This window comes from Rhinolophus sinicus, linkage group LG06 (genome assembly GCF_036562045.2).
Source record: "Rhinolophus sinicus isolate RSC01 linkage group LG06, ASM3656204v1, whole genome shotgun sequence".
Lineage (NCBI taxonomy): Eukaryota > Metazoa > Chordata > Mammalia > Chiroptera > Rhinolophidae > Rhinolophus > Rhinolophus sinicus.
In genome coordinates, this window is record NC_133756.1 from 42,377,573 (window position 1) to 42,403,342 (window position 25,770).

The window sequence follows — 25,770 nt, forward strand, 5'->3', positions numbered from 1 at the left end:
AGGTAGTACACTTACGTAGCTGCCTTCTTGCTCCAAGATGTCTACCTTAAAGCAATTTAAAACTTTCTAGTTATTAATAAACTACTATCAAACAGCTTCTGATATAAAATAAAGGGTGGTACATTTTCAGATTTAGTGAAATAAATTTTTTTAAATTAAAACAAAACAAAGAAAATATTAGCGTTCGATCGAACCTGAACACTTCGAAGAAGGTCTGTAATAATTTCTGCAGCATGCTGACATCGGTCTGGAGGTCCTGTTATTTGTGCTATTCTATCAGGTGTTGTTCCATCATCTTCAAAAACAAAGAAAGAAACAAATTGGATTAATTTAGCATTAAAGGTGTCGTGATTACTACTAATACTTAGAAAATTAAATGTATGTACTCACCTGGCTTAAACTGAATTCGAACACCAGCATCATTTTGTATTTTTTTAATCATCTCTCCATTTCTTCCTATTACAATGCCAACAGCAAATCTTGGAATGGGGACCTATGCAAAGAAGACTAAGTATTAAGGGAGCCATTTCCTGAAAATCAATCTGCCTCAAAGAATACATAGCATGATTTACATTAGAAAAGGTAACAAGATTCATAATATACTATTGTATTCTAAGGTGGAAAGTGGGGGGAAAAAGAATATATAACGTCAGAGAAGGCTACAGAACACAAAACAGAAAAAACATTAATTAGCATACAACCATTTCTTACTTACATCTATTTTTACTTACATCTATTCCTTCATTTCCTCCTATTCTGGACCCATACTCATTTCGAACTTCTCTGAAACCACCTTGATCACGAATTAACTCTAACACCATTTCCTTGGCTTGCTAGAGTAGAAAAAAATTACCCAATTTAGAAAGCATGTCTCAAAATACCGTAATTATTCATGAATATTTTGAGCATTCTGCCACCCACCCCAAATCCTTCTTTGTAAAATATAAACTTAAGTTTACTTGAACTTTGTATGGGTCTCCTGTAATTCTAAGAGGTTTGTCAGCACCGGTGTTCTGAGGTCCATCTTGAATCATAACCATTTTAACTCCAGCCCTCTCCTGTTAATCATAAAAACCGTATGTATTAACAAAAGGAGAGCAGAAAGGAACTGGCTTCAAAACCAATGAAAAGTAATCACTTTACAAATAATAATACCTGAAGTTGTTTAATAGTTTCTCCCCCCTTTCCAATAACTAATCCTGCCTTGCTGGCTGGAATCATTATTTCTTGAACTGCATTTCCTGGTCCATCACCATGATGGAAGCCAGGGGCTGGTCTTCCTTTTTCAACAATCTGGTCCAGTAACCGTTTTGCTGATCTGTTAACAAATCAATAGTCAAGTAAGTTGTAGCATACCCAAAAACTTATCCAAATAGAGAAATACAAAATATAATCTGGTACCCTGTCCAATTCCAGTTTAGATGGCTTAAAGCTGAATTTTAATTCAATAAATTTTATAGGTATTGAATTTTTAATATTTTTGAGAATCCAACATTTCTAAAAAGTAACTCTACTTCTAAAATTATCTCAGAATGAAGCTGATTAAGAACTAAATGATGGATTTATGTTTCTAAACCATCACTTTGGTCACTTAAATGTTAAAATTTATTCATTCAACAAATACTTAAATGTCAACTATATATTAAGTACTATTCTAGCTAATGGGTTTATAACACTGAACAAAACACACAGGGTTTCTGCTGGCATGGCTTAACTTCATTAAATATGTAAAAATAACACGTTAAATAAATTACATGTCATTTGGGAAGTGCTATAAAGAAAATCAAAGCAGAATAATGATGACAGAATGTGTGTACGTGTGTGGAGGTGTGCTATTTTATGCAAAATAGATGAGACCTTACTGATAAAGAGACAATTGAGCCAAGACCTGAAGTAGTGGGGGAGGGAAATGAAAATACCTGGGGGAAAATGTTCCAGAGAATAGGAAATGCAAAGGACTCAAGTAAGAACATGCTTGGAGTGCTGAAATAGACAAGAGGTTACATGAGACTACAAGAGTGAGTTGAGAGAATGGTAAAAAATGAAGAGAGAAAGATGGCAGGAAAGTAGGCCATCATAAAGACACAGATTTTTACTCTAAATCAGGAAGCATTAGAGGATTTTGAGCAAAGTAGTGTTATGAACTGATCCACATTTTAAAAGGATCATTATGGCTATACTATTATAAGAACAGACTATTGTCGAACAAGGTAAAAAGAATGGAGACATGTTACAATATAGGCTAACGACATCACAGATAAGGTGATAATATAGACGGTGGCAAGAAGAGGCTGGATTCCAAATAAATTATGAAGAAAAAATGAACAAGACTTGCTTATAGATAAATGAGGCATAAGAGAAAGATAAAGTATTAAAACAGATTTGCCATACATTGAGATGTCATGAATAAGATGAGTAAAATAGAAGCAGGCTGGGAATGGGATGGAAAACAACAACTCTGTTTTTAACAATCTAAAGTTTGAGATGTTTAATACACATTCAAGTGGAGGTACTGAGCAGCTGAATATGAGTCTCTGAAATTTACGAAAAGAGATCAAGGCTGAAGATAAAAATTTAGGAGTACATAAAATCTATAGCACATAAAGCTATATATTAAGTTCAATAGAGTAAACAAAATCATCTAAAGAACATGTGTAGCTATATCATAACAGGGCTGAATTTTGTGGCACTTTCACGTTGAGAGGCCAGGAAGATAAGGCTGAACAACCAAGAAAGACTGAGAAAGAGCAGCCAGGGAGGTGGGTGTCTCTAGGCAAGCGGTCCACTGTGTCAAACAATGCTGACAGGCTGAATGGAGGCCTGTTGTGATCTTGAAAAGCAATTTCAATGGAACAGTGAGAATAAAAACCTGACTGGTGCAAGTTCAAGACAAAATGAAAACAGGCAGATGATATAATGAGTAGAGCTACCTCTCTTTTAAGTTTTGTTGTAAAAGGGAGCTGAGAAATAGAAATGTGGGGTTTAGGGATGGTTTTGGTTAAGATGGATCGATTTTCATGCGTGCATGCGATTAGAAATTATCTAGAAAAGAAGGGGAAATTAATAGAGAAAGTCGATTCAATTGCAGGGGCAATGTCCTTCAGCAGATAGAAGGGGCTGGCTTAGGCATGATTTCCATACTTACTGGACAGACTCAGGTGTTCCAGTTAACATACAAGACCTTTCTGGAAGGCCACCACTGTCTACAATTTAAAACAAACAAAAAAGTTTAAGGCCAACAAAAGATTAACAGATACCATCATTTTCACTAGTGACTTAAAAAAATATGCTAGTTTTCTAGTCAGTATGAAAATAGCAAGAATAGCATTACCAGGAGCAATCTGTATTTTGCATCCAGATTCCTGCTGTATGCGTGAGATCTGTTCACCTCCTCTGCCAATTACTAGTAAGAAAAAAAAAAATATTGATGAAAGATTGTAAAGTGTGTTTTGATTATATGTTTAAAGCTTTAAAAATTAGGTTACTTACTAAATCCAACCATTCCATCTGGAACTTTGTATTCTTCAGTAATTACAGACCTGCTAATATAAGAAAGAACAGAAACTAACATTTTCCTTCTAAGAAAGATAATTTGTTTATAAAAGGTACTCTACTGATAAAATAGAAGTCTAATAGCTCCTAATGGCTTAAACTAGGTTTCCAGGCAAACGTTTAGTCAAAATATGGCTTATGTAACACATGTTTAGTCAAAACATGGTTCAAGTAAAGCCAGAAACCTAATTAAGGGGACATACATCAAGTGAGGAGGGTATGGTTGATGGAACAGTCTGAAGGCATGAGCTGCAAAGAAGTTATTTAAATTCATCTTATTTCTAAAACGTGCCTAATTCCACCCATCCTTCCAAATGACAAATATATCCCACTCAAAAAGAAAAATGATCATTCTGTATCACCTTAAGTGGAAGGAAATGAACTATATATACAAAAAAAAAAAAAAAGGAGACACATATTCACCATACACTAACTTGGTTGTGCTTTTACATACAGTTCAACTAAAACTGCAAAGTACTCTTTGAAAAGCATTTCACTATACCTTTGCTGCTGATGCATCGGTGGCAACTGTGTCCCAAAAGCTACCAAAAAAATTAAATAAAAATAAAATGAAAAATATTAACTTAAATCCACATATGTTTAACAATACAAGCTTATCAAGCAATTCTAAAATCTTTCCAACACACAGACAACACCTTGGAGAGAGTAAAATTTTATGCCGAATACTTAAGTCAACACTGACAGTGGGCAAGAAAAATCAGTGATTAAGGGCAGATATTACTAGCAAAGATATAGAAAAAAAATTGTCCTTTTTCAGGTGTGCAAGCATAGATTAAGAAATGCAGTTATAAAATAAACTGAGAATGTAAAACAATTTTGCAGCCAAATCTTTTTAATATATACCTGGTCATAATTGAAGTGGGAGATCATAAAGATAGGAGATACATATTTACTAAGAAATTCATTCTAAAAGAATATTCACAACCTTCAACTAACATCAAAGATACCCAACAAAAGATAGGAACAAAACCCCGATTAAAATCCAATTACTTTAGCTTTTAACCCACCTTTAATTAAATACTTACAGTCATTTTGAGGAGCAACTTTCTTAGCATCTGGTTGATCTGCAAAATTAAGACTCTTTTAATTTTTTGCCAATAAGTACAATCAAGACTTAGCTCTCCCCTGCCCAAGCAAAATTAATATCAGTATAAACATTTATTGAAATAGCTGAGGGTATGGTTTGTTATTTGAACCAAAAGTGCCAAAACTCAGCCAAACTCTTAGTAAATAAAAAGAAAATTACATCTTTCATTCTCTTCACGTTCAAAAATGCACAGACATTTAACAAAAAGTCTTTTGATTGTATCAAATCACTGACCTTAATGTATGTTAAGCACTTTAGAATGATACAAGACAAAGTATTTAGGTCCGTTACTAGCAAAATATCACATGCTAAAGGCTAATGATGCTTCCCACTGTAGGAACTGAAGACTGGAAGAAAAAAAACCTATCAAAATGTGAAAATTTGACATATCAAAAGTTGAGTGTATCTGACAGTGACCACAAAGCTTTGCAAAATAAATTTTAAAATCACATTACAAGGCAATCTCAATCTAAACTGTTCTATTATTTCTCACCAAACATTTCAAGGCATAAACTTTGGGCAGAAAAACTCAAAGCAACTACATGACTACCTTCATCTACATCCTTTACACAGATGAATACAATGCGTACCTTGGAATAGACAACCGATAGCTGAAAGTACTACATGCTCCTCCCCCCTTCAAACTTAAATGATCAAACATCAGAATGTTGTGCAGCAAAAATTCAGACACATAATCCAAGAAATACTTGTGTCCATTTAAGAATCCACTGGTTTATTTCACGTTTACATACTAAACACAGGTAATAAATAAAAATTCCTGCCTTTAAAAGGAGAGGGCATTCCCTCCCAGTGTGTTGTACTGCTCGGACTTGTCCAAGAGCCATCTACACATAAAATAAAAAGAATACATTACATACAACATCTGAAGCATCATTAGCTCATTTTTTTCTTGTATATTAAAACCTCACTATAAATGTGAAAGTCACTTAAATAAAACCAAGTACCCCTGGTCAAAAGCTACTCATACATTCTATAGGCTCATTCAGAACCCTCCTTGTAAAAAAAATAAAAATAAAAGGACAAAAAGAAATTGTATCAAAATTCATACATCAAATCTAAAACAAAAACATGTGCCAACTTCTAAGTTCAGAAGCTACAACAATTGTTTTTTTAAAAATATAAGGCACTGTAAGTCTACAGCTTTAAGCCACATTGAATTAAACCTGAAACACAAAACAAGGTACTAAAACAAACAAAAAAGTAACAAAAAAAAGTATAACCTACAACACACTAGAGTAGCAAACTGTATCAACTTCAACCTTTACAGTGAAATCCGAAATAGCAAAATAATGAAAATATAACATATAAAAATTAATTCATGTATGATGAGAAAAACCTGTAAAATGTCTCCTACACATTTTATATGTATTTTCATTTTTTTTTTTCAGTATATTAACAAGTTGTCTGTGCAAACTGTCAATCTGGCACAATCCTAAAAGAAAGAAAATGATGTTTTTTAATTAAGATGAAACTGGCTGGTTGACTCATTTTACCTACCTTCCCTACGTCTCTTTTACCCCCTTTCCTTTTGAGGCCAATATAAACCTTACACTTTTAAAAACCTTATGATAAAAGTAATGTTTCAATAAAAGAACATTTGAAAAATATTGAAAAATCACTTTATAACTAAACTGCAAAACAATTAAAATAGTTATTGCTATAACTTACCTCCATCTTCCAAAGGTCTTTTTTGTCCCCCATAACCATAGTCGTTTGAATTCAGTGATGTACCAGCATCACCTCCAATTTTTGCTGCAATCTTAAAAAACAAAAACACACCATCATTAAGGATAGCATCATAATTACTACACGACTTCAGTACTCAATTTCCTCATACAGTTCTAATATATACCGGGGGTGCCAAAAAAATGTACCCAAGCAGACACTGGTCAACATTGCTCAAGCAGTAGTTCGCCATCATCATGTGTCTGGACGCTGATGATAACCACTTTGAGCACCTTTTGTAATTGCAGAAGTCAAACATGACTTAATGTATTCATCTTTTGTTATCAGTATATATTGAAAATTACAATTTTAATAGTTTTCCTTTCTTAAAATGTGTATACATTTTTTGGCACCCTCTGTATATTACCAAATATTTATCACATAAAAAATTAATGATACAAAGACAAATTAAAATTATAGTTGATTACTACCATTAACTTCAGAGTTAACAAATAATCACCATCTGGAAATAAGCTTCTGCTCTATCTCTATAAGAACAAATAAAGAAGTAATCAATTAGGAATTTTTAGAAGACTGTCCAAATAGCTTTGAAGAAAATCTGGATCTTAATTCTATCTTCTCTGTGGCTCTCCTCCCTGACTCTTCGAAAGATGTTTGTGGGCACAGAGAATGTGAACACCCTGTGGGACTCCAAGGCTGTGCTGTCTTAATAGGACAGACACTAGCCACATGGAGTTACTGAGAACTTAAAATGTGGCTAGTCCAAACTGGAGAAGTACTTTGAAGTGTAAAATAAATACACAACTATTGGAAACTTGGAATTAATATAAAGAATGTTAGCATCTCAATTTTTTTTATATTGAACACATTGAAATTGTAATATTTTAGACATGTTGGATTAAATAAAATGTGACTTGCATTACATTTCTATTGGACAATCTTGTTCTAAGGAAACATAAGAGAGGGGAAAGCCTGGCAAGCTGTATCTCCAAGAAAGCCACAGGCTGCAGTCATTAAGTAATTTTACCCTAAAAGACTTAACTTTTAGAGTGGAGTAAATAATTACCGGCACTTGACTGAACAACCATCAAATAATAAATACCAGCTTCAAGTCACAAGCAGGACACAACTAGTGGACATTTACTGCATTTTTCTATGAAAAAGGAAAGGGAACTAAGTGTTGCGTGCTAGCAACAGACCAAGCTCCACAGTACAAATTATACTGATTTCGTCACTGAATTATCAATCACCAATGAGGTAGAGAGTACTTAGAGATCCAGTTTGCAGTTGAAAAAAATCCCAAGAAGTTAATTTAACTAACGTTACATAGTTAAGTCAATGGTGGATATGTCCCAATTTCTACAGTTCCATGCTAACAACTGTAAGGGTTACAATCACAGAAGCTGGGTGAATGGCTTTGAGTTCAGTACATTATTCTTTCAATTCTGAGTATGTCTGAAATTTTCCATGATAAAAATTAAACGTAAAGTCAAACTTCTGGTGACTGGAATTCCCTCAAAGATGTCCTGATGTGGTACTAAACCAACTACCTCAAGTTTCATTATAACCAGGAAACTAGAGAAAATAAGAGATATTCAGCAACTTGTCTTAAACCCAGTGTGTGTGTGTGTGTGTGTCAGTTCCCAGAAACAACCTGTACTTCCTAGATTTCTCTTTTCCTCATCTGTACACGAAAACACCCATAGCAAAGCATATTAGGATTAAATATAAAACAGCTTGATAACCCAAGGTATAAAATTTTATTTTCCTGACTCCGTATGCTATAGCTTTGGTCAATCAAACCTTCCTTAATCAACTTTCACTTTTTCAAAAGCCTGTTTGCATCTTTGACACCTAATAAAAACCTTTTTTCTTGAAAATAAAATCAGCTTATTTGGGGAAAAAAAAAAAAATCTGATTCTGAAAAAATGCCTTCACAGAAAGTGTTTAATAAATACCCAAATATCTGGGTACCATGGCAAAGCTAAGGTGACACATAAAATTAATCATCCCACTGCTTCTACTGGGATGGTCATATGCGGACATTTAAAAAGTCCTGTTCCCTATATGATGAATTACATTGATTGATTTTCAAAGGTCTCAGCCATTATGGCATTCCTAGTATAAACTATAATTAAAATCTTGTTTCTCTTCTGAAAGATTTCCTCATCACATCTCAAAACAACTGCTTTTCCATCCTTAAGTATTAAAGCACTTAACATTGAATCGTTCCTTAAGGAACTTAAATACATTGCCAGACACAGATCGGCACTGATGTTAAGTATTTCAGGCCAGAGAAGAGTAATGCTAGTGATAGGAAAATGGTTTAGGCTGTGAATACCTTCTGCAGTTAGCTTTTAAAAAGGCTCTATGAATTTGCAGAACAGCACTCCTTGAACTCCAAGAACTTCTGCATAGAGAAAAGATATTTATACACGTCCCTATTTCCCTTGAATTGTTCTAAAACTATCCAAATGAAAATGAAAGTTGATACTTGGTTCATTCAGGCACAAGAACCAGCAATGCCATCTCAAAATTCAGAACTAATACAAAGACACAGAGAAGAGCTTTTAGTAAAAACATTATCAACAGACTTGATCAACTCTCCAGGATCAATGGAAGACATACATTTCCTAGGTCACTCCAAGGAGGATTAAAGAGAAATAGTAATTCCTAAAATCCAACTGTCAACTATATAAAATTTTTATTAGACTAGAATTAAGTGTAAGCAATTTCTTTGATTTTAATTTACAGTAATTGCAGCTTCCCTTTTGGACCTTGCTCTACTCAGATTTGTAAATATTTTTCATGCTTCCATTGCTTTAGCATTTTTCACCTTCCTTCATTAAATATTCTTACAACCCAAGAATTCTGCAGTTGAAAGGAAATTTAAGAGATTATTTAGTCTTACTACCTAACTTAGATTTTGGAAAAATCAAAAGCTGATTCTCAGAACTATCTAAATGCTTAAGATGAGTAGCTCCTAATTTTCAGTCCACTACATGCTTCCTGAGGGTTCGGAGAGTACGACTGTGATTTGAGGTGGGTTGTGATTCTGGTTCAAATGCTTTGCGTCCTTGCCAAATTTTCCTATGCATTCGGTGCCTTATTCACCTTATCAATACAAAGATAATAGTTTCTATACTTATCTTGTAGGATGGTTCTGAGAATTAAATGACTTTATACAAGATAGGTTTAGCACAGAGCCTAACGTGTAGTATGTAAATTGCTAGTTATTATGAGTAAATCAGCATATATAATTCAACTATAAAGCAGGGTCCACATGACTTCAAATATGAGATTTTTAAAATTTAAGAGGCTTTTATTTGTACTGGCCAAAGATATATGTAGTTACATTCTATTTGCAAAAACTGCCTGTAGGAAAATAGGTACACTATTTCTCTTTGTATTCCTAAGATCTCACATAGCCATACTGTAGGCATTTGAGAAATGATTTTTGAAAGAAGATAATTATTTTCCAAACAAAATTTTATTGCTACTTTAACTCATTAAATATTATTTCTTGATTCAATTCAATAAATACTGAGTACCTACTATGGGCAAGGTCCTGATGAATTCTGTTTCCATGCACCAGAAACGTGAAGGACACTAGAAATACTACTAGGCCACCATTTTATCAACACTAGTTTTCAATGAAAGGATTAAGGGTAAAGTCAGCAATTCTATAAAATTTTCATTGCATTCAAATGTAACGCAGTCTGAATCATAATCATTTTTATAATTATCAAGGAAGAGATTTTAAGAATAACAGAGTACTTAATGACTAATTTACTAGTTGTTTAGAGCAGAAGGGAAAGAGTTTGATATTCTTGCTTAATTTGTGATCTACCACTCGAGTCATCTAGTTTCAGCCTGATTCACTTCTATCTTCATATTACTTAAAGAAAAAAGTAGATAGGTACATTTTAATTTTCCAATTTTCAGAGACAGAACTTGTTATGTAGTGTGATCACCAAAGATCTTACCAAATAATCTCAACCTTACCCTCTGGAGTCACAACCTGAAATGCAAAAATATGTATGTACAGGTTGAAAACCCTAAACTAGAGAAGCAATGTAGTACCTCTGTGCTGGATTTAGCTCAGAGTATTATAAAACCCTGTAAATTTCACATTAAAAATAAGCTATTAGGATTCTCTGGGAAAAAAAAGATTTGGCAATTCAGACTAAATTACCAAATGGCAATAATTAACTACAGTAAATGCTACTAGCATTTACTAGGTAGGGAGCAGGGATCCCAATCGCTTATCCTGCTTTCCCGCATAACAAATAAATGTCCAGCTAAAAATGCCAATAGCATCCCCACTGGTACAAAGCACTTCAAGAGCAAGAAGCTATTCTTATACCTCTTCCTTCCAAAGAGCATACAGCATAATAGTCGGGACAAAAACAAGGTTAAATGGGGATTTGGAAAATATAATTCAGTATCCTTTAGGAGAAAGTGGTTCAAGTATTAACCTAACTTGTTCTTTCAGTCCAAGTACTCTTCTCTATATTCATTCCACTAGTAAGACAAAAGGCTACAACTGACAGAGGCATCCTCAAATGTAATCAGAAGGGCTAATTCAACTCAAAAGCAAAATTTGTGAACCTCAGATTTAATACAAATTCTGTAAAGAAACAATCAAATCGTTACATCAAAGACATCTGTAAAGAATCATTACTAGGGCAAGTGACCTATTGGCAGGCATATAAAGAGTACAAGAAATTCCAGTTTGAGGAAAATGTCTGTATTAAAAAAAACAGTCCAACTTAATCAGGAAATTACAGCTTAGCCTAATAATGAAGTTCAGTTTTTAAATTAAAGTATGGCAACCCAACTTCTTTTAGACTTTGTATCCACCTTTTCTCACTCACCTCATTTTCCACCCTCTTTCCCCCATCCAACACTACCACTACCCTCCAGTGACTTCACCTCCTGGATTCTTATCATTCCAAAAACCCCACCTTTGCACATGCTGCCTTTCTCCACTGGTCAAACTCTCATTATTCAATGCCTTGCTTAAAATACCAGTCCTTTACTTTGTGGCAGTTAGGAACCTTACTCCCTGGTGTTGTGTAGCGCCTCACTCAAAGTAAGAACTCTAAAATGTTTACAGAACAGGTGCCCTTATTTTGTCCACCCCTCTCTGAAAGCATTAATCAGATACTACAATTCATCTGCATTTGGTTCCTTTAACTGTATCACAGCTTTCTAGAAGGCAGAAATCCAATTCACACATTTCAAAAATCTCCAGTATCTAAGTATAGTGTGTGGCACATATTCAATATACTGGCTGAATAAAAATAATTCAGGTGAGTCTTCCAACCCAATTTAATAAAACCCCACTTAGAGTTCCTGTCATTATTTAAATGTTTCAGTCGCTATTCTAAACATTTCCAGAAGTAATAAATAAAAATTAAGTGGAAAAAAAACACAATTAGTATTGATGATGGCTAGTTGTTGACTCCCCTGAATATTTCTGAATATAAACAAGTACAGGTACACCTTTACTTATAATGTGTTCATATTATAAAAACGTGAGCGATTTGTTACATCACGACAGATTTTATGGATTTTGACTCAAATAATCTTTTAACAACTGTAAGGTAAAAAATAAGTGAACTCCTAATGTAATTAAAGTATACCACAATATGAGTTTCTGATTACCATTCGCTTAACACTGTAGTCTAAAAATGTCTAGCACCTATTATGCATTTTGTCATAACGAGAATAAAATTCTTACTTTTGCTTACATAGAAGTCCGTACCAACATCATAAATCTTACAGTTATAATTATATTAAGGGACTACGCAATAAAAATGAGGTTGAAATTATGAAATCTTTCCATTTCCGGGAGTACATGTGCTTTTTATACAGCTTTCGTTTGTGAAAGAAGTGCCTTCAAGGCAAATGTACGCACCTACGTAATACAAAGAGGTCTGGTCAGTTTACGACTCTGCACAGAGAGGCAGATTCAAATAGAAACTTGGGGTATAAGGGGCCTGAAGCCATTTTGAGAAATAAGGGGGGGAGGACTGATTTAACACCGACACGTAAATCCCGCCATTGGGAAGGACTCCAACCCGAGATATTAGTGCTCTTAAATCTCTTCCTTGTAGGTGTGAAAGTGAATGATACCGAAAGATTAACTGCGAAGAGAGTTCGAATGAGCTAGAAGCTGTAAAGACTGCTCTAATGACACATCCCTTCTCTTACTATGGTTCTCCTGTGGACAGACACTAGTTCTTTCCCAAACTCATTACGAGAACCTTCCATACTATTGTGTAAAACTACGCGCGCTTTACCCCACGGGGGAGCAAGTTCATTCTGAGGAAAAGGAAATGCTAAGTGAACTCCTTGGAGAAAGAAGCGCCAGTGCCGCAGAAAGACCTAAAGCCATCTCTGCGTAGCACGCGTTGGGGTTCCAAGTGGCTTACACAGCAAGAACACAAAACCGACTTCCAGCCCTTAATCGCTATTACCAACGTGGGGAAACGTGAGTCTCCTCACATTTCGGAGCCCGGAAGGGTACTTCTTTCCTCTTCCTCATGCGCGAAATAGCGGCCTACTCAGCCAGCGGCCAATTACCGTGAGCTGTGGGGATCCCGCCCGCTGTCCAGACTTACCTGCCGGGCTCTCTGCAGCGCATCTTTGAAAGCATCGTTAACTCCTCCACCACCGCCGCCGCCGCCTCCACCACCAGCTGAGCCAGAGGAGGGTGGAGGCACTGTTGAATAGTCTGCCATGTCTACCCTACCGTGGCTGCTACCGCTTCTTTGCAGAGACCTTCTCACAGCCAACTGCTAAGAAAGAAAGAAAATGGCGGCCGGCGAGACTGTATCACATTCTTGTGCGACCATCGTGCCGTAAAGGGGCGGAGAATCAAAGAAGAAAATCTCGCGATGGGTTGAAGCGAGGCGCCGTGGGTGGAGCTGTAAAAAAAAAAAAAAGGAGAGGCAGGAAGATATCGCGAGAGTTCTGTTTAAGATTTCGCGAGAATGTGGTTTATTTTGGCGCCTTCTCTCCGCGCGTTCTTGAGTGGAGGCTGTACGGCTGTTCCCCTCGGGTAGTGGGTAAGATTGGCGTAGCGACCGCGGTATGCCCGAGTTTCTGAAAGCCTGAAGAAAAGCAGTAGTGTTTCTTAACGGTTGCCGCTTAAAGGAGGCAGTGTCAGTGAATTTGCCTCCGGCGGTAATTCAGGGAAGAGGGTGACGTCACTAACGTAATGTGGACGCTACAGTGTCTTGAGCGCTACAGCCGGGAGTTCGCCTGGGAGAAGCGCGGCCGTGCGCCGCGCAGTGATGCTCCCGAAAACGTCCGCCGGTGTAACGGGAACTCGCCAGTTTTTCAGCGTAGTAAAGTGCTTCTGTAGCTTACTTCTAGATTGTGGGAGTTTTGAATTTTATCACAGGTGGGGATGAATTCAGGCTGGAGGCCTCCTGGTTTTCGAGCTGATTTCGAAGTTTTCGTGTAATGTGGATGAAGCGATGACAATATAACTTCCCCTTTCTTTACCTTTTAAAAACGCAGTTGTTCCTAAAATTCAGTTTTAGCCAGAATTAGTAACCTACTTTGTATGTGTCTATGACCAGTTTTATTGAGGTCCTTATAATTAAGAACAACGTCCATTTCTTAACCAAAATTGACTTTGTAGCTTCTTAGAAATAGTTTTCCCCCAACCCCAACCTGTGAGAGTGCAAATGTAATGTTCTGAATTGTCATCTTACGACTAAATAATTTTTTTTTGGGTATTTCCGGCTATCTACTTAAGTTACCAAGTAATTTCAGACTTTTTTCAGACCTTCCTCAGTACATAGTGGCACTTAATTTACTATATTAATAGTACTTCCAGACTTACTAGGATGCTTTAGGAAACTACCACAGTAACTTTTCCAAGTTCTTTACTTTTAGGTAGCAAAGAATGAAGTCAAATGAACTTGACCAACGTGGGCACTTTGTGATTTGTTAATTAGGTCTAAAAGAGTACTTTTCCCATTGCTGCTCTTAGGAGTAGTAATGAGATTCTCCTGGAAGTATGGGTATTCTGGGATGGCAACCAATTGGAATCAGTCTGCATCAGGATTTCTCAACCTCTTCACTATTAACACTTTTTTAGCCAGATAATCCTGTTTGCAGTGCTACTCTGCATTGTAGTGTGTTTAGCAGCATCCTTGGCCTCTACCCATAAGGGCCAGTAGCATACCCCACCCCCGCCCCCCACCAATTATGACAACCAAAAGTGTCTCCACACATTACAGATGTCCCCTGGGAGGCAAAATCATCCCACATTGAGAACCACTGGTCAGCCTTGATTCCTGCCTCCATCCATCAGGAAGACCTATTTACCATACTTCTGAAGTATATTCCAATTTCCATTACTTTTCACCACTACTTCTGAGTTACCATCACCTCACTCCTGGACTGTTACAGTAGCATTCTAGTGGTTTTTCTGATTCTACCCTTACATCTGCAATTTACTTTTTAAAAATTATGAAATTTTGTACAGAAAAGTGTATAATATACATGTACATAAATTCTCAAAGGTAACAAGCACCATGTATCCACTCTTCAGGAATGTTCTCCAAGGAATAGACTCTTACTAGCTAGTACTTTTGAAGCTCAAGGGTGCTATCTGATAGTAATCCAGTTGTTTCTTCTTATGGCAGCTTGAATGATGAAAACATGAATCAGATCATCTCACCTATGTTTTTTTTTATTTCACTTTGAATCCTATCTCCGGGAGTGAATGGCCTGAGGGCTTCCTATAACCAGGCTGTTGTCTCTATACACTTTTCCCTCATTCCTTTTTACACTTCTCCCTCATTCCACTTCAGCTATTGGCAACCATGCTGTCCAAAATCTTCCCTGCCTCTAGGACTTTTTATACCTGCTTTTTCTTCTGCCCAGAATACCTTTATAGACTTTCACGTGGGTGATTTGTCTTTATTCAGGCCTCAGTTCAGATGTCACCTCCTTAGACCATCTTTGACCTCTGGTTGTGCCATTCTGCAACCACTCTATCCCATTACCATGTTCTCTTTATAGCATTTATCTAAAATTATCTTATGTTCTGTGTGTTCACTTACTGTCTTTCTTACATTAGAATATAAACTGGAGAGCAAGGACCTTATCTCTCTCTACTATTGACCAGGCCCTAACGCGACTCTGTATTCTAGATATTTGTTGAATGAATGAATGAATATTTTAAAAAATCTGCCTCTACATTTTTGTTGGTTTTGTGACACTGGGCAAGTGACTTAGTCTCTTTGTCTCAGATTCTCATCTCCATAATCATCATGACCTGCCTTGCTTTCCTCCGATGAGATATCTCTGAGCACTTCAGAAACTGTAAAGTGCTATACAGATGCAAATTGGTATTATTAAACATAAAATTTGGCTTCTGATATAGCATAATCAGGAAAGGATAATCCATGGTACTCTGCTCCTGTAAATTTTTTGGATTAAACAGCTACGTTCAAATCTTAGTTTTGGTAAAACCCAGGACCCTGCAACAGAACTGAACTGTAGAAAAACTGTAAGCAGTGACTTCTGATTGGGCTCTATGTGAGTTTGTTCTGAGTCCACTCAATTTCAAAGCCATTTGTACTTTGCTGGTTATTCTCGAGCCTTTCGTTATAACTGACGAAATCAGACTTTTCTTTCTTTTTTTTTATTGGGGAACAGTGTGTACCTCCAGGACTTTTCCAAGTCAAATTGTTGTCCTTTCAATCTTAGTTGTGGAGGGCGCAGCTCAACTCCAGGTCCAATTGCCGTTGTTAGTTGCAGGGGGTGCAGCCCACCATCCCTTGCCGGAGTCGTACTGGCAACCTTATGGTTGAGAGCCCGCATTCCAACCAGCTGAGCCATCTGGCACTGGCCCTTATGGGAATCGAACCAGCAGCCTTCGGCCTGAGGAGCATGGAGCTCCAACCGCCTGAGCCACCGGGCCGGCCCAGAAATCAGACTTTTCATGACTAACTTTATTCCCCTTTGCAATGTAAGTTGTCTTAAAAGTGGATGTATCACAGCTGATCTAAAATTGGTATATTGTGCTTTAGGAGTTGGCTAAATATTCAGCAAAATATATTTTATAGTCACACTCTTACCACAGAAATTGGTGTTCCATATTTCATCCTCAGGATGAAGCAAAACTTAGTGTTTTTGAGCTTATAGAAGTCTAGCAAAGAGCATTTAGATTTGCCAAATAATTATAAAAAGATTAGTAAAGATAATAAAAGTTGGGCTATTAAATACACTGGCAAGGTTCTTCATTTTACCTTCTGATTTATTGGTTACCGAATGACTGAGTGATTCTTTCTTGACACAACTTTTTAGTGTTGGATTTGTTAAATTTGTGAAATATTCATAGATTCTTATTTATAGCTATTAAAGAAACAGTCCTGTATAGCTTTTTGAACAGGCATTTTAGAGGGGCAAAATTGTACGGGCTTACTGCCTCACGTACCTAACAACTCTTAGCCAGAAGGATCTGATAACTTCGTGTTGTACTTTTTGTGTCATCTAAACCAGGCCTGTGCTTTCTCAGTGCACAGTCAAATGATTCAGATTAGATACGAGGGGGGAAGTAGCCACTTCAAATTAAAGTAAATGGTCCAGGATGTTGTTAGGATGTTTGATCATTAGGTTGGTCATTGGTCTTAATGACTTTTATATCACTTCTGGTTGAGTTTCTAGGGTTCTCTTTCAGACTAAGGCATGAATGGAAGCAGGAAATATTTGCATTTTAAAGGACAAAGTTGCTAACACAAATGTAACTTTGGAACATTGTGGAGAAGAACAGTTTGACCAGTGTCTGAAACTGGAGGCAGCCCCATGTATAGCTTAAAGGACTCTGGACTTGGTCCCAGGGGATCTAGATTCAAGTCTGACCCATATGCCCTTTGGTAAGTCAGACAACTTCTTCCTTTTACGAGCATTAACAAAAAGAGGTAATTTAATCTGTTTCTGAAAAGTAGCCAACATTAAAGGATAATAAGTGTTATGTTTTTACACAGTGATTTGTTTTCCCTTTCAGAGGTTACCAGAGTATCAATCTCACCCTCAATTATTAGAAAATTCTTCTGTAATTTGGATGCCAAATTATATGGTATGTCCTGATTGAAGGGCTGTTGGAGGATTGATGAATACTAGGATATTGCTTATGACCATTGATTTGCCCTAAATCCAGCCTTTTACCATCCTTGTCATTCCCACCTGTAGAGCCCCTGGGCCTTTGCACATATTTTTCTCTTTGCCAGAAACATTTCTCTCTTCTTCCATTTTACTGTTGCCTAGTAACTTCCATTTTTCCAGAAAGCCTGTCCGAAACTCTCAAATTTAGAAATTTCTATTTGTTCTCGTGTACCATATCATGGTAATAACACCATAATATCATTTATTGTTTATTTGGAATTCCCTCTAGACTGTAAGATCCATGACGTAAGGGCTACATCTACTGTGCCTTTACTGCATAGCACACACTAAAACATAGTAATAGCTAATAATAGCTAGCACTATATACTGGACACTAAGTGCTTTACGTGTATTTAGTTCATTCCCACAATGGTTTTATGAGAGAGGTGCTATTAAAATCTCGATTTTGCTGGGTTGTAGATAAGTTAACGATCTTGCCCAAAGTCAAATATTAGTAAGTGTTAGAGCTGTGATTTGAACCCAGGCAGCCTGACTTGAAAGCATCTATAAAAAGTTGAGTAATGAGTGTATCTCTTTTTAATTTCTAGGGTATGGTTCACAACTTAGTGTTTCTTACTTGGATTTTTTAAATATTTGCATCAGTTTTTATCAAGACTTAGGCCAAAATTCCTCATGGAAAAGCAGCTCTTCATGTAAGGTAATAAAAGTAGATTACGTACAAAATTTAAAAACCATGTGTTGTGTAAAATGATAAAAGCTGTGTTTCTGTATTGTTAATTGCATTGGATGAATTAGTAATCTAAAGTATATAGTGCTTTGTGGTGTATGTGTATATGCATATATCTAGATATGTACATATATACATGTGTACATATGTATTTGGTGATTAGTGTTATTTTTCAAATACATTATTCAGGACGTTTATGTGTTTGTAGTCCACATCACTGGATTGTAAGCCTCTTCAAGGCAAGGATAGGATTAATTAATTTTCAGTTTCCCCTGTATTACTACACAGCACCTATGACAGTGTTTCTACTATTTCTGCATGTTGGATTCCTCTACAAAATAGCCCATTTGTGAAAAGAAGCATATTAAGAGTTTTCAGATTAGACTAATCTGAGAATTCTGAATAAAGTTTTTTACAATTTAATCTTTTAGAACAATGCTTGAGACTAAGGTTCTTTGTGAAAATAAGATAAATTTTCCCTGTCCTTCAGGAATGCTTCCGTGAAGATGGAAGGGAGGAGTTTGCTTAAGTGCCATTCCCAACTTTACAGGTTTCTTCAAATGTAATGAAACAATGGACATCTCTCATTACTGTATTATACATAGGGCCTCTTTGAACGTAGATAGAGTGTTTGCTAGTTGCACCCATCTTTTGGCAGCTGGTTTGTAAGTAGGATCTGTCATTTGATAAGGATCCATAGAAGATCAAATGTAGCATCATAGAATATATGAGAAATTGAATATCAACATTTAGTGAGCAAAGTTTAGAGGTGCCTTCCCTTGCTGGTAAGCCATAACACTCTTAGCTTTCCATTACTGTAGGGATAATGCTATGTTGAAAATTTGGGATTACTGAAAGCATTGTCTCAAAGAACTGGCCTCTACCACCCAGTTCTTGAGTGATTCGAGCTAATTCTACAACATGCATTCCAGTAATTTATAGTAAAGCTGATAATGTAATGCTTCAGAATATAATATAAAATGAAACTGCAGAATATGTATAATATATATGGTTTTAGAATTTACTTTAAATTGGCCCTGTACTTATTTTCCAAATGTGTTTTCTAACCTGTGATTCCAGCTACCTCCAAAACTCATTTTGCATGTTGCCTCAAAACAAAATTATCTAAAACAATATATTTACTGTTCTTATTCTTTGTGGTTAAAAAAATATTTATTTTTTCTTCCCTACTTGGATTATGTATTTATACATCAGTTCTTTCATTCCTTCTGTTACCTTTTTCTTTTTCATGAACTTTTTAGCCAACTAAAGGTCCAGATTAAAAATCATCTTTTTTCATGAAACTTAGCCTGATTAACCAATTCTAGTGATCTCTTAAGTCAATTGTTGTCTGCATTGGTTAAATGTGAAGGCTGAGCTTTTTTAAAATGTGAAGGCTGAGCCTCAACCCCCACTTTCAGAGACTAATTTAATTGGTCAATATCTGTATCAATAAAAACTTCCTAAGTTGATCCACAGTTGAGAACTACTGAAATACAACTGAAGTATACATGCAGACTTTTGCTTATTTTAATGCCTTGCAGTTTGTTCTCTTCTTGTTATGGGAATATAGTCTTGAGAACTCAAGATCTAGAAACATTTTCTGTTTTTTAACCCAATCAACTTTTTGTTGATCTAGGATAGGGAAGTATTTCTTAAACAAGGGCCACCAGCATCATCTTGGGTGCTTTTTAAAAATGTGGATACCTGTTCCCATCTGGTGAATCATGTTTTGGGGTCACCTACTTTTTTTAAAATAAGCATCATAGTTGATTCTTATGCTCATCAAAGTTTGAAAACTGCCCTTTTATGCAAAAAGAATTAATGTTTGTAGAATTAAGCTGAATTAAATTCTGTTTCCCTAGCTAGGCTGTAGTAAATGTTCTGAAAATAGAGATCTTGTCCTCTCCACTTTCCCCTTTGTATACGAGGGCTGGTCAAGCACTGGATGGATCTTACTCTTTGGTTTGCCCAGTATAGCTTAGTGCTTTTATGTTGGTAAAAAGCTTAGTAAACGTCAGATTGAATTCTATGTTGTACTTACACGTTCCTGCAAAGCTGAGCTCAACAAATTGAATACATGGTTATGAACATCAAAGGCCTTTGAGGGTAGATGCACTGAAGAGTTGCTTCACTTAAACTCTTCTTAGAATATCAGCCTTGGAAAGACCTTGAAGATCATCTAGTCCACTTCTTTCATTTTATGGTGGAGGAAATTGTGACCTACGTTGCTTGAGTGCCATGTAAGTGACAAGATTAATTGCAGTCAAGACTAGATTCCTAAGCCAATGCTCTTTATTTCATGAAATAACTTCTCTATGAAGCAGCAGTGACTGGGTTAAGTTTCAGATGGAGGTTTTCTGCTGCCTAGGTAAGAGGGGAAGAAGAATCTGCAGAACGAAAAACATCTTGATTTCTGTAATCAGAACATCTACCTTCATTCACATTTACTTTTTGAAATAGCTTATTAGAGACGGAGGATCTTTGCCAATGAAATCCTTAACTGAAGATGGATGGGTATGAGATGTAAAACACACTTGGCATACAGTTTTGTTGTTGTTTTTTAGTGGAACTTTTCTTCTCTGTCCTGACATTTCCATGTCTCTATTTATAGCAGTGATCTCTTTGGAATTTGCCTTCTGATTCTGTTCTTTATATGTTGGTTCATATTAACTGAAATAATAAACATCACAGTTGATTCTTATGCTCATCAAAGTTTGAAAACTGCTGTTTTATGCAATAAGAATTTAATAAATATTTGCAAAATTAAGCTCATTTCACTTTTTAAAAATGTATTTGAAAGGACTTGAGAAGGAAAAGAAAGAACCAAGATTTTTAGAAGATGCATGTAAAATTCCTATTTTCCTGTGAGTTAGCATAATCGGTTTATAACAGGTTATCTTTTTAGTACCTAATGATAACAAATACTAATATTCCAAGATAGAATGGTAGTTTATTTTTTAAATTTAAATGCACATGAAGTCTAAAATATCTTTTATTCAGGACATGCACTATTTTTAGATTAACAACCTTGCTCCTTAACTATATACTTTGATAAAAATGAAGATCAAGAGATTTTAGAGTCTCTAATTGGTAAAGTCCTTAAGGACAGTGACTGTCTATTTACCTTTGAGATTAACATAATACCTGGCATCCAGTATATGCTTAGTAATCTATTCAATTCAGTAAAAATGCTGGGCATTGTTCTACGTGTTGGATATACAGTAGTGAACAAAACACAATATTTTTGCCTTCGTGGAGCTTATTCCAAATGTTGAATGAAACCGTGAATCACTTTGCAAAGACTCCATATTCGTTTTCAGAAAGTTATTTGTCAGCCTACAAAAGAATAATCTGCAGTTTATTAAGCAATGGTTCGAAGAATTGGAATGGGAGCTTAATAATTAGATCATCCATTCATTAAACAAGTATTTCCTAGTGTGAGTATGTAAAATTATTTGAAATAATCACACAATTGCTAATGATTGTCGTTCAGTTCTTGTTTTCTGTTTGTAGCCTTGACGAGAGCACTCAGTTGCTAGCCAGGCCACCACCAGAGAACTTCATCTCAAATCGGATATCTCTGAGTGCCTCTGACTTTGCTGTACACATCAAAGTTCAGGTTGTTATTTGTTTATTGTCTGTTCTTCACACCAGAGTATCAGTATAAGCTCCATAGGGCAATTTGTCTGTCTTAGTCACCACTGTATACCAAGTGCATAAAATAATGTGCCACAGAGTAAATGTTAGTAAATATTAACTAAGTCAATCCTTGACCACTCAAAATGCAGTCCCCTTCCTACTTTTGGCTGCAGTCTCATCCAGTCTACTCAAACAGTGAAAATCTTCAACTTATTCTCTTAAGAAGACCTGTTCTCTCTTATTCTATTTTATTATTCTTATTCTATTATCTTATTCTATTAAGAAGACCAGTATTCTCTTAAGAAGACCTATTATCACTTTAGTTTGTTTACTAATATACTCCATCTGTTCTTCTAGTCTTTTGATACTTCCCTTTTCATTCAGTCTCTGAATATCTTTGCCTTACTTTGCCAGTCATTTAATGAATTCTCAACTCCCATTTTCCTTTGTCTTTCCGTTGTGTCCACTCTTTAAATCCACGACTCTTAATCACTTCACATAGACTTTGGAGTTACATGAGCTTCAATTTACCATGTCCTACCTAAGTGCAAGTTATTTAACTTTTCCAAGTTTAACCTTTTTAGAGTCTCAGTTTGTTCTTTGGTACTCTAAGCGTTATGAAAATTAAATGAGATTATTGTAATCAGATGCTATTGTCCATAGGTAATGAAAACCCTTATTAAATAATAACCAAAAAATCCAGATGCAGAGTGGCTCTAGGGCTGGTTGATTTAGCAGTTCAGTAATATATGAGGTATGGTATTAATTCATCTTTGCCCTCTGCCATCCTTAGTGCCCCTAATGATTGCATAATGGTTGCATTAGGGGCTTAGTGCCCCTAATGATTGCACAATGGTTGCCACAGTTCCCAGTGTTATGCAGTCATGATTGTAAAGTGGAAGAAGAAAGGTTCTTCTCTTTAAAAGCAAGGAAACCTTTCTACTATCCCCTTCCCCTGGGTACCAGTCGGACTCAGAACTGAATCACACAGGCTTACTCTAGCAAGTATCATACTTGATTTTGAATAATTAAGATTCATCTCCTGGGGCTAAGGGAGAAACCCTATCTTCCTAGTAATAATTACTATTACTACTACATTTGTGATGCTTAGATTCTGCTTAGACCATTTTTTTGTTTTTAAATCTATATTCACTCTAGTATAATCTTTAGTATTGTGATTTTAAATATCACCTCTATTCCCAATTTTTTAATCTTCCCTCTGGACTGCTTCTAGGAATACTCATAAGACTCATATATCCAATTTTCTATTAGACATTACCTTTTGTAAGTTTAAGAGGCATCTTAAACTTAATATGTCTAGTATTGAACTTTCCTGTCTTCCTATTTTAGTAAATAGCAATTTTGTTTCAGTTTGCTGAAGCTTAAAACCCTTGGAGTCATTGATTTCTCTCATATCCCACATCTGATTCATCAGGAAAGCCTATTGACTCTACCTTTAAAATAAATAAAATAGCACCTCCACTGATACATCATGATCCAAAACACCTGAATTACTGCAGTATATTCTTACTAGTCTCCCACTGTTGCCCACCATCCTTCCCTACTCTATTCTTAACACAGGAGCCAAAGTGACCCCATCATTCTGCATAGTACTCCAATGGCTTCTCATCTTCCCTCATACAAGTCAGTCTTTAGTGCTCTATAAGGCTCCGCACCATTTAGCCACCTATTATTTCTCTGACCATCTCCCAGCCTCTTCACCACCTCCCACCCCATCATCCTGACACAGGAGCAGTCAAAGATGCCTAGCATTTCATCACCTCCAGGCTTTTGTACTTGATATTTCCCTCTATCTACATAGTATGTTCTACCCCCACGTATGTATTAATACATAGCTGCTTTCCCCTTTCCTTTTTCAGGTCATAGAGCAAAAGCTGTTTCTCAACCTTTTAAACACAATTCTGGCCACCCTATCTGAAAATTTAAATATCTTATTGCCCTTCTTTGTTTTCCTTAGCTCCTACCACTATCTAACACTCCATATGGTTTGTTTCAAATGTTTAAAAAATTTTTTTTTAAATTTACAATTACGTCTTCCCCCTTAAAATGTAAAGTATCTGTGGCAGGGATTTTTGTTCATACTGTATCCCCTGTATGAAAGGTGCCTTGGCACGTGGGAGATCCTTAATACAATGAAGAAATGAATATCCGTTCATCATGGTTTTTGGTTTTGGCTGGGTCCTCAGTAAGGTTTAGTAATCCTTTACTTGTTTCTGATAAGTTTCCTTCACCATTCTTATCAAATGCCTTACTTTTCTTCTCAGCTCCTTATGAGTGGATGTCCTTTCTGTCATCCTTGACTTTCCTGTGTCCTTCATGAAGCACTGTCCTTTGCTTTTGGGACACCAGTGGTATCAGGATGCTTTCAACTCAAAGTAACAGATTTTTAGAAGTTCAATGATAGGTGGTTCCAAGATTTATTCAGAGCTGCAACACACTATCAAGGACCCAGGCTCTTGTTCTCTTTGTACTCTACCATTCTGACTCTTTCATTGATGTTTACCTTCAGGGTTGTAAGACAGCAAGCATCATATTTTCATCATCAGAAAGGCAGTGCTGTGGTTTCTCCTGGCTAGGTATCTCTTTTTAGGGAAGACCATTTCCCCAAAGTTGCCCAGAGCATTTCCCTTACATCTCAGTGGCCAGCCCTACACCAATCACTGGCAAAAGACATGCAATTACTATGATTGACTTAAATTAACCATGAGTCGTTCCCCAGGGGCTGAGGGAAGCTCTCACCTTCCTTGAGTTCATTATTCTGGAAGACATTAGATATCTGTTAGCCAGAAAAAAGATAGGAATGACTGGTTCATAATCAGTAATATGTGCCATACCATTCTCACCTGATAGGTCTCTAAGTGTACCTTCTAAGTCTTTTTCATCGTCTTTTTTTGGTTGGTGTGGCCCTCAAATGCTAGTCATCCCTAAGTCCTGTCTTCGATTCTTTCAAAAATTATCCCTCTTTACCACCTGTGTTACAATCTTTTCTAAATCGTTTATCTTCAGCTAAGACTTCTTTCCTAAGTCCCAGTTCAGAATATCTAACTCCTAGACACCTTCACCCACATTCAATTCAATTGAATATTGTTGTATTAGGTTTTTGGGAGTCAAAAGTTAAATAAACCTTGCCTTATATGATTTTACATTATAGTAAGGGAATTAGAGTACAAGGTCTTAATAGGAATACAATTCAAGCAATAAATTTTGCCAAGTGTAGAGTAGCATAGATGAAGGGGTGAGGGATTAAATAGGGTTAAAGGCATGTTCTAAATGGAACTTGTCTTTCCCTTCAAATGTACTCTTCCCATATTCTATACTTTCATTAGTAACCCCACTGTACACATTTTTGTTCAATCTAGAAACCAAGACAAAATTTTTTCCAAATCCCCACACACAGTTTTATTGGCAAATTGTATGAATTCCACCTCTTTATCACTTAAATTTACCCATTTGTCTTTTTGTATCAGTCATCTTTAGTTCCTCATAATTACTCATTTCATTGAATTACTCAGTCATTAAAAATTAATTGAACAGCAATGTATTATAAATAAGGCCTGTACTAGAAAAAAAGTTCTAGGGGGGGTTAAAAGGATCTCTCAGGGAGGTTATAACCTAGTGGGTAAGGCATAAGCAAACCAGTTCTCTTGTTGTGATAAGTGATAGAGTTGAGATACTCTATCATGTAGGAACTCAAGGTCAGGGGAAACTAACCCAAGCTGGGGGTCAGATTTGCCCAACTAGAGGCTGAGTCTCAAAGCAGTAGTAAACTAAATGTGGAGTGGGGGATAAAAAGGGACCACGCGCGTGCACACACGCACACACACACACACACAACTTCGCTTTATACATACCAAAG

At 36.2% G+C, this 25,770-nt stretch overlaps 2 protein-coding genes across 23 annotated transcripts in view; one reads left to right on the top strand and one right to left on the bottom strand.

The window, feature by feature from the left end:
- The window catches only part of FUBP1 (far upstream element binding protein 1), a 32,438-nt gene extending 19,198 nt beyond the window's left edge, over window positions 1-13,240 (bottom strand). For 7 of the 21 annotated variants that reach the window (XR_012497290.1, XR_012497289.1, XR_002138318.2 and 4 more), the window contains exons 1-13: window positions 12,997-13,239; window positions 6,350-6,440; window positions 5,443-5,505; window positions 4,599-4,637; window positions 4,055-4,094; window positions 3,490-3,542; window positions 3,332-3,403; window positions 3,146-3,203; window positions 1,156-1,318; window positions 960-1,058; window positions 732-833; window positions 391-493; window positions 195-295 (exon numbers count right to left, since the gene is read on the bottom strand). Coding sequence is in view for 18 of the 21 variants with exons in the window: in XM_074334985.1 (XP_074191086.1) it covers window positions 195-295; window positions 391-493; window positions 732-833; window positions 960-1,058; window positions 1,156-1,318; window positions 3,146-3,203; window positions 3,332-3,403; window positions 3,490-3,542; window positions 4,055-4,094; window positions 4,599-4,637; window positions 5,443-5,505; window positions 6,350-6,440; window positions 12,997-13,116 (1,104 nt within the window). In the remaining 3 variants the exon portion in view is untranslated. Of the gene's footprint in view, window positions 1-194; window positions 296-390; window positions 494-731; window positions 834-959; window positions 1,059-1,155; window positions 1,319-3,145; window positions 3,204-3,331; window positions 3,404-3,489; window positions 3,543-4,054; window positions 4,095-4,598; window positions 4,638-5,442; window positions 5,506-6,349; window positions 6,441-12,996 lie in introns of all 21 variants that reach the window. The other 14 variants (XM_074334991.1, XM_074334988.1, XM_074334986.1 and 11 more) reach the window with 10 other exon arrangements.
- Window positions 13,241-13,335: 95 nt separating this feature from the next.
- DNAJB4 (DnaJ heat shock protein family (Hsp40) member B4) overlaps window positions 13,336-25,770 on the top strand; it is a 36,097-nt gene continuing 23,662 nt past the window's right edge. Inside the window, exon 1 of one of the 2 annotated variants that reach the window (XM_019743354.2) lies at window positions 13,336-13,443. The gene's annotated coding sequence lies outside the window, so the exon portion shown is untranslated. Of the gene's footprint in view, window positions 13,444-18,128; window positions 18,222-25,770 lie in introns of those variants that run through there. The other variant, XM_074334992.1, reaches the window with a different exon arrangement.